At 38.9% G+C, this 15,680-nt stretch overlaps 1 protein-coding gene across 1 annotated transcript in view; it reads right to left on the bottom strand.

Annotated features, from left to right (window-relative positions):
• Nucleotides 1-333: 333 nt before the first annotated feature.
• HDX (highly divergent homeobox) overlaps nucleotides 334-15,680 on the bottom strand; it is a 35,223-nt gene continuing 19,876 nt past the window's right edge. Inside the window, exons 6-10 of the mRNA XM_063313497.1 lie at nucleotides 12,772-12,979; nucleotides 9,375-9,454; nucleotides 9,070-9,153; nucleotides 5,480-5,602; nucleotides 334-1,867 (exon numbers count right to left, since the gene is read on the bottom strand). Coding sequence (XP_063169567.1) covers nucleotides 1,742-1,867; nucleotides 5,480-5,602; nucleotides 9,070-9,153; nucleotides 9,375-9,454; nucleotides 12,772-12,979 — 621 coding nt within the window. The 3' untranslated portion in view covers nucleotides 334-1,741. The remainder of the gene's footprint in view (nucleotides 1,868-5,479; nucleotides 5,603-9,069; nucleotides 9,154-9,374; nucleotides 9,455-12,771; nucleotides 12,980-15,680) is intronic.

Below are 15,680 nucleotides of genomic sequence, written 5' to 3'. Positions count from 1 at the left end.
GCTACGGCAAAGAAGCTATGAATTGGAATTTAAGAGTAAGATACAAGAGGACTTTAAAAGAGGGAGGACAAATTTCTTACATAAGCAGTTTGCTTACCAATGTTTCCATAAAATGTAAAGACTGTGCCTTCTATGTCTGTGCTATGGAGCATCAATAGCATCTCTTGTTTATCTTACATTTTCATGAATGCAGCAGTGAGAGACCTTAAAGGCCACACTGAGGACAAATCATCCTGGAGAAAGTCTATCTATGCGGTTGCTAAGAGTCAACATGGACTTGACAAGCACCTAATCAATCAGTTAAATACTATCCCAAAGAACAAAGCATACAAATTGGTAAGTAACATTTTCATTATCCTATTTAAGACACAACATACATAAGTTTAGATCAAAATTCTAAAAATGTTTAAGATTAAAACAGACTCTGTTTCCAGCAGAAGTTGAAAAAGAGGACAATGGTCAAATTATGCACTGGACTCTGAGACGTTATTCTGAGCAGGATTTTGATGCACACGGCAAAGACGGAGAACTCCAATGTATTTGTCACCGAGTTCTGGTCTAATTGCCTAACAAATCAAACAAAGTAAATTTTAAGCCAGGATGCATAAATGTGTGGTACATTTGCTAAATCCTATCCAGAGCTAATTCATAAATTAGTGTTTGATTCCTGGCTGGTTTGTTTTAATTATCTTAACAGGTATATGGACTAAGCAGCTGTTCCCCATTACAATTCCAGAAGAATTTCCCCTTGGGGGGAATTTTCATCAAAATTTCTCACACCACTTATGAAGTTTTTCCTTCTCTTGAGTCACTATTTCCACCAAACACACTTGAAGGGGAAATTTAAATTACAAATCTTTTTATATTTCCATGAAATTTTTATATGAGGCTTGCTCATGGACCAGTAGCTTGTATGTAAGCCACAAGCATCTACCAGAACTTCAAACAAGAGTATGGATTATTCCTAGGATTATTATCACCAATCTCTACAGTGTACTAAAGGGGAATGCTGTGCTGCTGGAAATGGTTTTTCTGAACTGTGCACTTACAAGAGTCAACTGTTTTTTTGGGGGGGGGACATCCATCTGCTGATATACACAAAATAATTTATTAGAGCTAAGATAAATAGATTTGCTTTTTCAGTAATGAAAATATTCCAGGATATTTCATCATTCCAAAATGAAGAGAAGATACAATGGTTTGCTGCTATATACAGAAAAAGAAAAAGACCAATACTACTTTGTTTGATCCCTGGTTAGAATGATTATTGTTTGAATGAAGGCCCAAATTATCCCCGCTGATCTCTTGAAACCCATAATTTCCATTGATCAGTCCACCTACCTGAGAAGGAGAAAAGAACAAGAAAAGGCAAAATATCACACTGTAGGACTGACGGATAACATTAGGAAGGACTGTTGAATTATTAACATAATTGACTACTGTTCTTCCATTCTTGGTGCCCTCATTAAGTCAGGAGCTTATTATTAAGTTCATGTTATTATGAAGGTACCATCATCAAGATATAGCTGCTAGAAGCAGCTTTCAAGTAGCTTTCACATTTGTCAACAACAAAACTCTGAATTTGCAGATACTATCAAAAAGCACTCAATATACAATTGGCTTGCCTGCCTTCCCACCCTACTTCTTCCTTCATATTTAAGGATATTGGTTAACAAAATGTAATTGGTTCAAAACATACACATTAGACAAAGTATGCTGTGTTGTTTCCTTTGTCAAAAGATCACAAACTGTCCAAAGCATTTTTTTCTGATGAAGATGACAAGCTGAATGAGGTATCATCAGGTTCTGGAGATGTATGATTGAAATCCATCTCTTCCAATTCTGGAGGTAAATCTGCTAGAAGTGCCTGAATTAAAATAAAATATAAATAATAAAAAGTTGCCATTCATTCTTATGAGTTTGGGGTCCTACCACATCATGGCTTTCTAGATTAATGGGGGAACAGGGAAGGGAATGTTCATTTTCCACTCTTCAATCCCTATTTCTACTGAAATTCAGTTATTTATTTTTATACTGCATTAATCCAAATGGCTTACAGGAAAAACATCATCAACAATATATAGATTGGCATCCATTATTGATGGAGTAGTAACATATGATATTTATACCACTATGTTATTTCTTTAATAGAAATACCATATGATACTAATCCATTAATAATTAAATCCCATATTATTAGAACAAAAATAATAATTTATTAAATTTATACGCTGCCTGACCCTCAGCAACTCTGCACAGTTTACTAATTATTACAAACATTTAAAAACAGGTAACAATACAAGAAACACAAAACAAAGGAAGGAAGATGGCAGAGAAAAGAAGCCCAGATGGGACAAGGAAAGGGAAGAAAAGAGGCTTCAATCTTCAATTGCCCTCACCAAAGGCCTGGCCGAATATTTAATTTATTTAATTTCTATCCTGCCTTTATTATTTTTATAAATACCTCAAGGCAGCGAACATACCTAATACCCCTTCCTCCTCCTATTTTTCCCACAACACCCCTGTGAGGTGGGTTGGGCTGAGAGAGTGTGACTGGCCCAAGGTCACCTAGCTGGCTTTATGCCTAAGATGGGACTAGAACTCTCCGTCTCCTAGTTTCTAGCCCAGCACCTTAACCACTAGACCAAACTATTTATGTATTTATTTATTCACTTATTTTCTATAGCTGTCCATCTCAACAAGTGACTCTGGGAGGCTTACAATCATAAAAATTATACAACAGTTAAAATAATTAAAACAACTAAAAGTACAAAATAAATATATATAGTCACCAAGTAAACAATGCATGTATGTTAATATAGACAAGAAAGGGGGCCCTTAACACATTCAGGGCCCCAGGCCTGGGCACATAACCAGGTCTTCATGGCCTTGCGGAAAGCCAACAGGGTCGGGGTCATCCTGATCTCTGGAGGGAGAATGTTCCAGAGGGCAAGGGCTATGGCAGAAAAGGCACGTCTCCTGGTCCCCACCAGCTCACATTCCTTGGCTGACGGGATCCATAGCATACCCGACCTACCAGACTGAATTGGATGGGCAGAAACAACTGGGAGAAGACAGTCCCTTAGGAAACCCTGTCCCAAACCATGAAGGCTTTAAAGGTGACAACCAGCCCATTGAATTGCACCCGGAAGCACACTGGCAACCAATGCAGCTCATGTAGCAGTGGTGTTACATGCATCAAATACCTGACTCCATTTACTACCCATGCTCTTCAAGGCAGCTCCAAATGCTCTTCAAGGCAGCCCCATGTAGAGCGCATTGCAGTAATCCAGATGGGAGGTCCCGAGGGCATGAGTGACTGTGAGCAAAGCCTCTCAGTCCAGAAATGGGCGCAACTGGTGCAAAACTGAAGGTGTGCAAAGGCCCTCATAGCCACGGCTGCCACCTGCTCTTAAAGCAGGAGCTATGAGTCTACGAGGACACCCAGATTGTGCACTCGGTCCGTCTGGGGCAGTGCCACCCCATCCAGGACCAACAATGGAAAAACCTTGTCATCAGAAGGCCCACATACTCAAAGCCACTCAGTCTTGCTTGGGTTGAGTCAAAGCCTATTACACCCCATCTAGGCCCTTCAACCTCCAGGCACTGGGACAGGACATCCACGGCATCACTCGAGCAGTCCAGGATGGAGATATAAAGCTGGGTATCATTGGCATATTGATGATACCTCACCCCAAACTGTTGGGTCATCATTCCCATAGGCCTCATGTAGATGTTAGAATAGCCACGTCTTTCAGGGCCTTTTGAAATACTAATAGGGTGGGGGCTGTTGAAATCTCAGGAGGAATCTCATTCCAAAGTGCAGGCACTGTGACAGAAAAGCACCCTCCCAGGGTCCCAAAAGATGGTATTGTTTAATCGATGGAACCCACAGCGCACCAACCCTGCCAGATCTAACCAGCCGGGCAGATACTATGTGAGTCAGGTGGTCCCTCAAGTAACCAGGCCTTATCCCATGCCATTGTCTACCTCATATACAACCATTCCTCCCTTCACAGTCCCAAATCTCCTTGGCAGAGCCAGGTTTTTAATAACTTTCTAACTACTAGGAATGAATGTGCAGATCTTATATCCAGTGGTACAATGCTCCACAACAGGGGAGCCCTTGCAGAAAATGCTTGCTTCTAAGTGCCCTCCTTGCATGGGTTGGGAAACCTCAGCAGACATGCTGTGGGTGAGCAGATCCTGTTTGGAGCAAGCAGTCTTGCAGTTAACCAGGGCCTGAGCCATAAAGGACTTTAAAGGTGACAACCACCACCTACAAAAACCGACAGTCCATGCTGCTCTTGCAGTACTGAAGTTCTACATCTAGACAAGGCAGTTCTATTTAGCCATATTCTGCAGCAACTATCATTTTCAGATGGTCTTCAAGGGCAATCCCATATAAGATATGTCACAGTAATCCAGCTTTAAGGTGATGAGGGCATGATAATCAGAAACTCCTGCTCCAAGAATGGTGACAACTTGTGCATCAGGTAGTTGGACAAAAGCACCCACCCCACCGGCAGTTTCTACTTGGTGATCCAGCAAGAGCTACAGTCCTGGAGAACCACCAAGTTGCACCCTAGATCTTTGTGGGGGAGCATAACCCCATCAAGAGCTGCAGTTGATATTATCCTGGACTCAGTTAGCTTCTGAGACAGCAACCCTTCAGTCTTTCTGTAGCTCAGTCTCTACCTGTCTTTCACCAACCACATGGTTATGGTCTCCAAGTCAAAACTTCTACCTTGTTTCTTTGGGCACTATCACCAAGTGCTCTTCAGAAAACTTGGGATTGGCTACTCAGGAGCAATCCTATCAATGACCCTTGCTGCCTCCACATTCCAGAGGATGACAAGGATCCCAACAGACCTGCCATCCACACTGTTGGGACATTCCAAGGACCCTTGGAAAACCAGTGGAATCTATTACACATTCAGGGAAGGCCATTCAAATTGGCCCTACCTCCCTGCAGAAGTTGATGCACCCAGTTAACCCCATGGTCACCAGAAAGTTATCTGTCCATTTCAAGGCAATAATTTTTCATCTCCCCACTACCTGTTCACATCTCAAATGCTCCAAGGCATAAACTAGGTCTAATGTGTGTCCCCCACCGAAGGGAGAGGGACTCAGCCAAGAAGAGACAAAATGATGTTGAGAAATTGAATGATGTAAGAATGTTGTGCTGGTGCTGGCTCAGGGGTTACATTTCTGAAGTTTTTCATTACTGTTATAAAGCACATACTTCACAATCTCTGTCATCCACATTTAAAAAGCTCTATGTTAAAGGAATATTCACAGACAATACCATCTGTGTGGGCATGTTGATGTGCATAACATTAATTGCAGAGAGTTGCTCCTATCCAAAGTGAACAGGGAGACCCATCACGGTTACTAAAAGTCATTTGTGTCTTCACGCCAGAGGCCTTCAGTTCTTTTACACGTGGCCAAACGTTGCTTCCTCTTTGTTTAGCCTTACCTGCTGCTGTTCTTTATCATCTGTTTTGACAGCAAGTATCAAGCTTCTCGTGAAAGCCTGAAGTTCAAAATATTTCTGTTTTTGATGCTCCAGTTCACTTTCAACGAACCTTACTTCCTCATTCTAGAGGGAGAAAAAAGATCCATGTAACTCTCAGAACAATGTTTCATTTTGTAAGTGAGCTAAACTGTTTCCAAAGGTATCTCTCTTTTTTGTTTTGTTTTGTTTTGTTTCTTTTTAAACAGGAGCTCTATTTGCAAAGATGTGGGGAAAACTGAATGGAGTTTTATGCTTGGAAAAAGTCAGTATTAAAATAAAAACAGGCAATTTTCTTACAGTTTTGAGGTATAAAACACGTAGCTATTATTTTTATAATAAATTTATAAGTAGTTTACAAAAATATTCTCAAAACGAGAAACGGTAGATAAAAAAAATTAAAGCCAAGCTGCACGATCAAATTAAGCACCAAAATCTACAAGCAAAATGCAGCATGTGCATAACTATGTCCTCTTTTTTAAAACAACAGCACAAAGCTATTCAACTGGAATATTTTAGCAAACAACCGCAATTCAAGTCATGCCTTGAGCGTCTAATTATTGCAGTCTCCAAAAAGATGGCTTAACCAGACTTAACAGGAGCAGAATAGGGACAAGTAAATGATTCGTGGAGATGGATCAGATCTTTATAACCCCCCTGTTCTGTCAGGCTATAAAATAGGTAGTCTGATGAGCTTCTCTTACCTGTCCTGTCCCCCCATTTTTTTTTTTTTTTTTAAAATATGTGTGGGTATACACACATGGAAAAAAATACTAAGGAATAATAAGAGGTTGATCAAAATTCAGATGACAGAATAATGGCATTCCATCAGGATCTCTCTGTAACTACTGCCGTAAATAAGATATGAGAAATGGTAACTGCAATGTCTTCCTTGACTCCTTATCTCAAGAGAGCTTGGTCTAGACTCCCAGCCCTCCCAAGCTTTTGAAAAGCTTTGAAAAAAGATGACACCCAGACAAAATAGTGAAATAAGGGACTCCTTTCTCCCCATTTATGAGGATGAATTTGCAAAGTGGAACTCCATGGCATTTTTTTCTGAGCCAATATATTTTGAGAATGGAATGGATTTATGGCAGGGAACTTTCAACAATGGGCTGTGAGAGGATTGCTTTTCCATTCCACATTGGGCAGAAAAATATGTATAAATGTGTGTCTATGTAGGCATGCCTGTGCACTTGTCAGCCACCACAAAAAGGTCATAAAATCGGTTCGGATTCGCTTAATGACCGCTTTGCTTAACAGCCAAAATGCTGGCTCCAATTGTGGTCATTAAGTGAGGACTACCTGTACATCTGTTGCAACATTATATCCCATACCTATACAGAATTTTAAATTAAGTTTCTAAGAAATTCTTATTAAAATATTTATTTTATCATCAATAAAATGACATTCCTTCCACACATGCTTCATTTAATTTTGTCAATAAGGGATGATGAAGTTTTGATAATCAGCTTCTATTGTCACAGTTTTTTCAAACTGGATAATCTGCATAAACTACCTTATTTTTAAATTATATGCAATAAAATGTCTACCTTGAAAATGTCTTAATCATGGCAATGTTTGACCATCTTAACCTTCTTTCAGTTCATCTCTTCAGTTCCTAAGTCATAAATCAAAAGCTATTTCTTTTTTTTTTTCAAATGATTAAAATTCCTTCCAAATCTATGAAATTTACCATATTTGATTAGCAAGGATAAAGGTGATGCCTGTTTACCCGATTTTTCAACATCTAGAGGTAGAATGGTAAATTCCTGTTCCTATGGACAATGCAAATTCAGCTTTGAAGACAACAAACTACAATTGCAGCCATGATAAGTGAGCAACAAAATAGCATGTCAAACAAGGAAAGAACAACCCAGTTTTACACTGAGGTGCTGTCATGAGCACTGATGGCGAGCAGGAGGGGGCCCCTATCCAGGGGGGAAAACGCACACGCAGCTTAGAGGCTGTGAACTGTCATTCAAAGAGACACAGAACAGACCCACCTTGACTTTTGGGGTTTATCTGTCTGGGTTTTCCCACGCTCTTTCAGTTTGTTAGGATTTTCTGTCTAATGTAGCAGTAATAAAACACTAGAGACCTACTCCTCGTCTCGGCGTGGTTCCTGCTTGTTAGGACAGGTGCTTATAGTTATCCATTTTACTCTAGTAGTTCCCTGTAGTCCACCAACATAAGTACTTTTGTTTTTAAAAAATGGCAATTTAGAAGCTGTAGTTTTAGCATGTTAACACTGGTTTTAAATTGACATTCACCAGTTTCACTCTTTAATTTCCCTGATTTAAATGAGCTTCTCTTTCTTAATCCAGATATATACCTCTTTCCCACGTTTTGCAGTTAGAAAATACTCTTCCCACTAATTTCAACAACAAGAACTGGAAGAGGATAAGAACTCCATTTAAAAAGTTATAGACAATCTTAGATGTTAGCTCAGTTAACCAAGAATAGCTCTTTATCAAAATTCAACAATAACAAGTTTCTGTAGGTACCACATCACACCATTCAGATTGGTGGCAAGTGATATTAAAGAAAAATCACTTTCCTCACATTTTTATCCATCTGGCACTGTACTTTCTCTTAAAGCAGGGACCGTGAAGTTAAAAGATTTAACTACATACATATTGTCTTTTTTCAAAGACACTCCACTTACTTTAAACCTGGCAACCTTCTAGTATAATATGCATTCTATCTTGTAACATCAACTGCAAGCCAAGTTAAAAGTGATCCACCTCCAATTCTTATGTATAGATATAACCTTTGCAAATTTGGCAAAAAGCAGCATTTCTCATAGTTCCCAACTGCTTTTGCTTATATTGCATCAAAAGCAAACATTAGCCTATAATCCACAAGCTGCTGAAATTGGAACACTTCGTCTTAAAACCAAAACCAAAAACTCATCCGACTTCTAAAAATGTTTGCTCCAGCACCATCTGCCTGTAGTTATGTTCTCACAGTCCCTGGTTCATACTCAAGACTTTGCCCCTATATCAGGACAAGGAGGTGAAGCAGAAAAAAGATGGTTATCTTAAAAGGTCTTTGCTGTTTCATAATAGAACAGAAGGGCTATATGGTGTGATTTTTCTTCTAAAAAAACTCCTTTTACCCTCCACACCCTTGATAAATTTAACCAGTTTATTAGAAGTATTAGATGGTGTTACCAAGGGGGGTCACGAGACTTCAAATATTCTGATTTGATTAAAATGCAATCTCTGCTTAACACAAGAGAGTGGGAGTGAGAAAGAGAGATGGAGGGAGGGGGGAATAGTAAAACAAATTTGTCTCCAACCTCCCTTCTTGCTTTAGACAGACTGGAAAAAACAAGGGGGTGGATCTGTTTGAACAGCCAGTTCATCTGAACAACAGTCTGACCTCTTAGGATTGTCCTGCCTTCCCGATCTCTAACAGCAGAAGCAGCAGCACCTTGTGTTGGCCTGGACTAACGTTATCCTTCATGTTCTTAATTTAATTATTTGACCAAAGTTTGCATTTTAGATAGTGTTGGTTTTTCTGTTTAAGTATAAATGCAAGGCACTTACTTTGTAGTCCAGAAGAGAGCTCATTTGATCCACTTCAGAATTACTTATCATATCACTTTCTTCATCATCTATTATTTCTATTTTCTTAAAAGGAAAAAAAAAGCAAACGGTCTATTTCGTTTTTTTAAACCAAACATTTTAACACTCTCAGGACCTCATGCCTCCACGAAAGCTTTCCAAGATATCATATTCTAGGTTTTGATTTTTCCCTTTTTTCTCCAGGTCTGTGGCTCAACACAGAGCCCTTCAGTCCATCGTGCTTTCTGGTTTTAATTAAATAAGTTGATTTTAGGGAGCCTTCTTACCACATTATCTGAAGATACAGTAGTGTGGTCCTCTTCTTTGTGGCCAATGTCTTCATTTGGAAGAACTTCATTGTGTTCTTCTGCAGAAATAAACAGTTATGTAGTTCTAAGTAAAGTGTTGGTCTAAGGACTGTCAGTAAATCCACTATACCTCAGGAAGGAAAACATGTGCATTTCAGATAGTTACATTAACTTCTTACTTAAGTATAATCAAATTTGTCTATATAATTAATAGAGTTAATAACAAAACAAAAAAAACTAAAGGTTCTTGGAAGTTCTGTTTCTCTCAAGATAAATCATCCTGTTTTTCTTCTGAAATAGTAGTGCTAGAACTAACTCTTTTAGCCCAAGGTAGTGAGAAGAATAATGAATCATCATCCAGACACTGAGCACCTCTTTGCTTTAATGGTATTTCTAGTCTGGCCAGCAGATCATTTGTGCTCATGGAAATGGGTAGCAGCTGTGAAGCAACTTGAGTGTCTAGGACATGTTCTGCAGATTTCTGGTCCATCCACTGGTACTGACGTGGAGCTAGATTTCAAGCCTCACAATGGCCGAACAAGACCAGATTTGAAAGATACCCACTGCCAAAACTAACCATTTTTATCAACCTCAGGGATAAAGCTACAGATACAAGATCCTAGCAAACAAATGCTAAAAGTAGTTTGCCTGCCATTAAAAAATGATCAAGTAAAACATTATACTGATGCTATCAGAAAGACAGAGTACAATTATTCCCTTTCTTGGTGAGACCCTGGAAGTAAAGGGTACTAGTTCAACATAAGACTACCCTTGGATGAAACAAAATTTCTGGATCCATGTTATTCTGGGTCCAGTTCTAGAACAGCATTGGTCTTTCTCCCAGACCTTCTTTAACAGGAAATTAAAATTAATTCTCCTAGTTCTCTCAGTCATTTTTGATATCATCAATCATAGCATTTTCTAGAGTAACTCTGCAGATTAGTGAAGGGACATACTGCAATACAGAGGTTCTGTTTCTATTTATAGAACTAGAAATGTGGGTATATTACATGCTAGGTGCTATTACATATTCTGAGGACTTCTATGTGTACATCTGTGCCTACTTTTCGGAGTAAATAGAAAGTGTAAAAGAAAACATGCACTGAACGATCCAGACACCTTCTAAATGAAAGGCTCTGGTGCTTCTTAGATAGATGTCACTTTGTTTAACATAGCATTCCTAAAGTTAGTTATTTTCATTTCAAGAAATATCTCCCATCACTCCTATGAGTTATTATGCTGTGGGAATAAACCTAATCACGTACTGTGGCAATTAGTTGTTGTGTACAATCCAAGTTTCCTTTCATTGCCCAGTTAAAACAGCAGACATGGTGATAACTTTATAATAGACACAATCAGAACCAGAAAATTCTATAGCAGCATGTTGACACAGAAAACCTTTCTTCTTTTCAGAATCATCTGTATGAAAAACAGATTAGCCTCTTAATTGTCGTGAAGTTTCCCCAAATCCTCCCAAAGGCAGGTAACTGAACAGCTCATGACAAACAGCAATCCATTTCACATCCAGGAAGCATTCAACAGCAAAGTTGATGTAGCTTTGTATTTTAGGGGGTGCACGGAATCATCATCGGGGATATGTAAAAAATCAAATCTTTCAGTCCTTGTTCCCTAAGAAAACCCACTATTTATTCTGCAGCTGTGCATGTATTGATTAGAGCAGTGTTTCTCAGCCTCAGCAACTTTAAGATGTCTGGACTTCAACTCCCAGAATTCCCCAGCCAGCCACGTCCCCAAGCTGGCTGGGGAATTCTGGGACTTGAAGTCCAAACATCTTAAAGTTGCTGAGGCTGAGAAACACTGGATTAGAACGATCTTCTTGCTGTCTTTCCCTGATGGTTCCATTGTAAGCTTCAGAGCGCCAGAACCAATTAATATTAAGGAAGTTTCTCGCTAGAGCCGCAGAATATTCTATTTCTCAGTCCTCTTGCTGTTGGAGAGTTCTTTCACCTCAGGCGAAAAGAAGATTTGCAGATTTTAGCATCCCACTCAGCTTTCAGTTACTTCCAGCCAATTTTGTGTTGTTATCCTATTCTCTTTGTAACTGAAATTCTGACAGGCTCATCACAAGTTCTCAAATTCTCAGGTATTTTTACTCTTTTCCTCTCCAAGTTGTTTAAACAAAATGATGAGATCAAGCCTGGCATATCTATCTATCTAACCATTAATGTGCCCTAGAAACGGGCTATTTTTGAAGTTCCCAAGGCAAAGCCTTTGCCAATTTGCTCCAGTCAAAAGCACCAGGAGCAATTAGCTGAACTGTGAAGTCGGTGACATGTGAACCCATGTTCACTTTTAACAGGCACAGTTACTGCTGCTCTTGTATTTTAAAACACACTTCCAACATCATAACAGCCTGCCTCTATCCCTTGTTGGGTTGCTAAGAATGGGCTCTAACACTAAAGGATAATTTCAGCCATATTAAGGGATCAATGCCAGGTCATGATTCTGTGCTTCTCTTCTACTGAAAGATGAATTATCCTTTTATAGTCAGCCTGAAAAACAAAATTTAACTGGACTTGTGTTGTCCAAATGAGCAATGAAACATTCAGACAGGATGTATAAGCGATGTTATGTTGGGCAGACGCCCTGGCCCAAACTGACTTTTTAGCTAGGATTAAGGTCTAAAGGTGGAGAATTTCTTGACACCATCCCAAGTGTGAGGCACATCGCTGTGAGCTTGACCCATGGAAGCCTCTTTCTTGATTTATCACCAATGCTTTTGGAAGAAACATTACATTGCATCTTCAATTGCACCTTTGTCAACTTGGAGGAAATAAAGCAGAATACACAGATACACAGTATGTTACTATGCAGGAGAGTTCAGATAACAACACAACATTTAATCCAGGGAGATGCCTGAGCAATCATCCCTGACCTAAAAAAATAACTAGACAACTCATTCCCTGAAGATGCCACTATGCTTTGTGTTTTATAAATATGTGCAAAGGGTCTTGATCTCTCCGATTTCTCCGTATGTCATATAAACCTGATTTCAACTTTATACACACACACACACACACATTTCTGGCCAATTTTATATTCTCCATCTTGGTTTTCCAACTCTTTCTTTATTGTTGCTTATTTTTAGTTGGGGAAGGACAATCACTCAGCAGAAATAGATGTAATTAGCAGGGTGAAGATCCAAATTTCAATCTTGGCATCTCCAGGCAGGACTGAGAAATAAATAAATGGTGTCCAGTTTAGGAAAGGAAAAGTTGGAAAACTGAAGGGATAAGATAGAATGACCATCCTAGAAGTCATGGGTGATTGGCTAAAACATAAATGAAGTGTTCCATACTGTAAATCCTGAAGGCCCCATATCTTACAATATAATACCAAGGGCAGCTTTCAATACCTTGGGAGCTTCCTTCCGATAAGCAGATGGATACTTCATCATTCCTGTCATTATCATCTCCTATATCAGTCAAAGTATCATCTCCTGGAATGGGTACTGACTTATCACTGGAATCAGACTGACTTGAAAAAACAGCAGGGCCACCTCGAGGAGGAGGGACTTCAATTCCCATTAGACGATACTTTCGTCTCCGGTTTCCAATCCAAGTCTTGTAATAAGAAAACAGATATGGAAAATATTAGAAGTTATCACTGATCCCAAAGCTGGAAAATTAAGGAAGCCCCCAGGTTTCTAAATCTAGGAGATAGATTACAGTTTCCTAACACAAAGAAACTGTATATGTCTTTCCTAACACTAAGCAACAGGAAGAATTTCCACAAATATACAAGCCAAACCGTAGATAGCTAGAAGATTCATACATGGGTCAACATATGTCTTCTTCAGGGACAAAGAAAAAACATGAAAGCCATGGGGAATTTCTGTTGTTAAGGAAATAGGGTTGCAACCTCTTTACAATTTTCCCTATTAACATGAAATGGTTAGAATAGTGGTAGACATCCCTGTTGTCTTCTGGATTGATGTTTAAAGCTCCAAGTTGCCTAGGACCAAGACATATTAGAGGCTGCCTCTGCACATATAAAGATCTGTTAGTATCTTATTCTATTTCCCCTTACTATCTAAGGTTAAGTGGAGAACTATGCAGCATAGGACCATTCCTTACAAGTTGGTTGCAAGGGACATATGCCGAGCCTTTTAATTTTTAGACATTACAGCCAAGCTTTGAAACATTTCTAGACAATTACAGTGAATTGTCTGAATATTGCTGAAATGAAAAAGTGTGTCATGGAAGTTTAAATAAATGCAGTTAAGCTACATTGCCTTCATCTCAATAACATGCTTAACAATGTAATGCCCAATTTTCTGCATTGCTAACCCCAAAATATAGAGCCTCTGAAACTTGTACCATTTGAGACAACAATAAGGAATAGGATATCTAAAGGCACAGAATGCCTTGTCCTTTCTTCCATTACTGCAGTACTAGTACAAAATCACAATGCAACCTGCTCCATTTTAAATATTTAATTCAGAAGACCAACAACATAAACTGTATGTTAATCTTTTCTGTTTTTAGAAACAGTGAATTGCAGTTAAATACAGAGGCCTCCCAACAGATATAAGAATTCAAGCCATTTTCCAAAATAATTTCTTAAACATATAAAAGGAAACCTGCCTTGTTCCCAACTCCTTTGGAATGTGTATTCCATACTACTGCTTCCACTTTTAGGAAAAGGGGATGATTTTCCCCTTTTCAATTCATTCAAAACATGATTTTGACCAGAGTCACCAGGTTTTAAGTTCCTCTGTTTTATTCGTTATTTGAAAGCAATTCTACTAACTGCCATCTTTGCAAAGATTTTTCTTACAGTGTGTTTGACCTGTTTCACATGTGTACATCCCAAGCTGAACTACAATCACTGAAGAAGAAACTCACTTGCATTACTGAAGTTTCTTTGGAGATGTGTGGATGTTCTACATAAGGATTTGGAATCCAAGAGAAACTAAATGGAATTTCAACATATGTTCCCATTCCCCTCTTCTAATTTTATCACCTCTAATCCAATTATCTTTGGATGAAAAGTGGTTTACTTGTTGATTATAAATGAATGAATGAATGTATAAAATGTATTATATTGAAGTACTAGAATTAGAGGCTCCTTAATGGTAATTAACAGATCTGGCAAAGAAAGGGAGAGAAATACAGGGACACACATTTGGAAGGAATCAGATGGGAAAGGCTGTCCTAATTATATCTGATTTCTACACTGAAATACTGAAAAGTATGAATGGTATGTGCAGAGGATTATTTATTCTAAAAACCGGTCTTGATGTAGTATTAGATAGGGAAGGGGAGATAGAAGGATATAGAACACTCAGAGCTCTGAATATTCAATAAATGTTTTGGCGGGGAAGGTTTTATTTGGATTTCATTGATCTTTTAAAGATACTATTTTTAGGGATAAAATGCTGGTATACTGATTAAGTTGCTAGACCATAAAATGGCATATCTGTGTTCAAATTGCCACTCACATTCCCTTTCAGCTATCAACCCCACAGGTCAAGATAATGTCAGGATGGTGGACAGTCATATATGCCATCCTGAGGTCTTTGGTAGAAGGGCAAGATAAAAATGTCAAAATTAATCATGGTTAGCTTTTATAGAGAAATCTGACATTGTTCAAAGCCCTTCATACAAATACTGCCAATAATCTTTACAATATCCCTATAAAGTAAGTTAGCATAATTGCCCTTCCCCTTATATTGCAGATGAGCACCTAAATCTAAAAGAGTAGCAGTTTGCTTACTTAATGAATTAGTGTTTTTTTTAAAAAAATCTGTTCAATTGTGACCGATTTTCAGAGACTGCCTGGACAAGTCCCTGCAGTTTCCTTGGGAGGATTTTCAGAAGTGGTTAGCCATTGCCTCCTTCCCAGGGAGAAGCGACTGGTCCAAGGTCACCCAGCTGGGGCCAGAACTCAGGTCTCCTGGTTTCTGTCCCGGTGCCTTAACCACTACGCCAAACTGACTCTCAGTGAACTTGTAACTGAGTGGAAATTTGAGTAACTCATATTCTCACGAATCCTCAGCCTTTCCTCCCCTCACCATTGAGGACAATGTACAAAATCGTTATACCATATCCTCAACTCCCCAGGTTTTCAAGCAGAGTTTCCCAATCTGCCAACTGGCAAGGTGACTCGACTGAAGATGCCAGGCACTATACTTGGGACGCCAGACATGGAAAGCCTTGCCCCTGTCATTTTTTTCTTCTTTTGTGAGGTCAAAAGAAAAGAATACAAAACAAAACTCAGCTTTTCTACTACATGAAGAACTGAAAAACAACTGTTACTCCT

Source organism: Candoia aspera, chromosome 12 (assembly GCF_035149785.1).
Source record: "Candoia aspera isolate rCanAsp1 chromosome 12, rCanAsp1.hap2, whole genome shotgun sequence".
In the NCBI taxonomy this organism is placed as follows: Eukaryota; Metazoa; Chordata; class Lepidosauria; order Squamata; family Boidae; genus Candoia; species Candoia aspera.
Note: the sequence above shows the minus strand (reverse complement) of the source record. Positions and strands in the feature narration are given on the sequence as shown.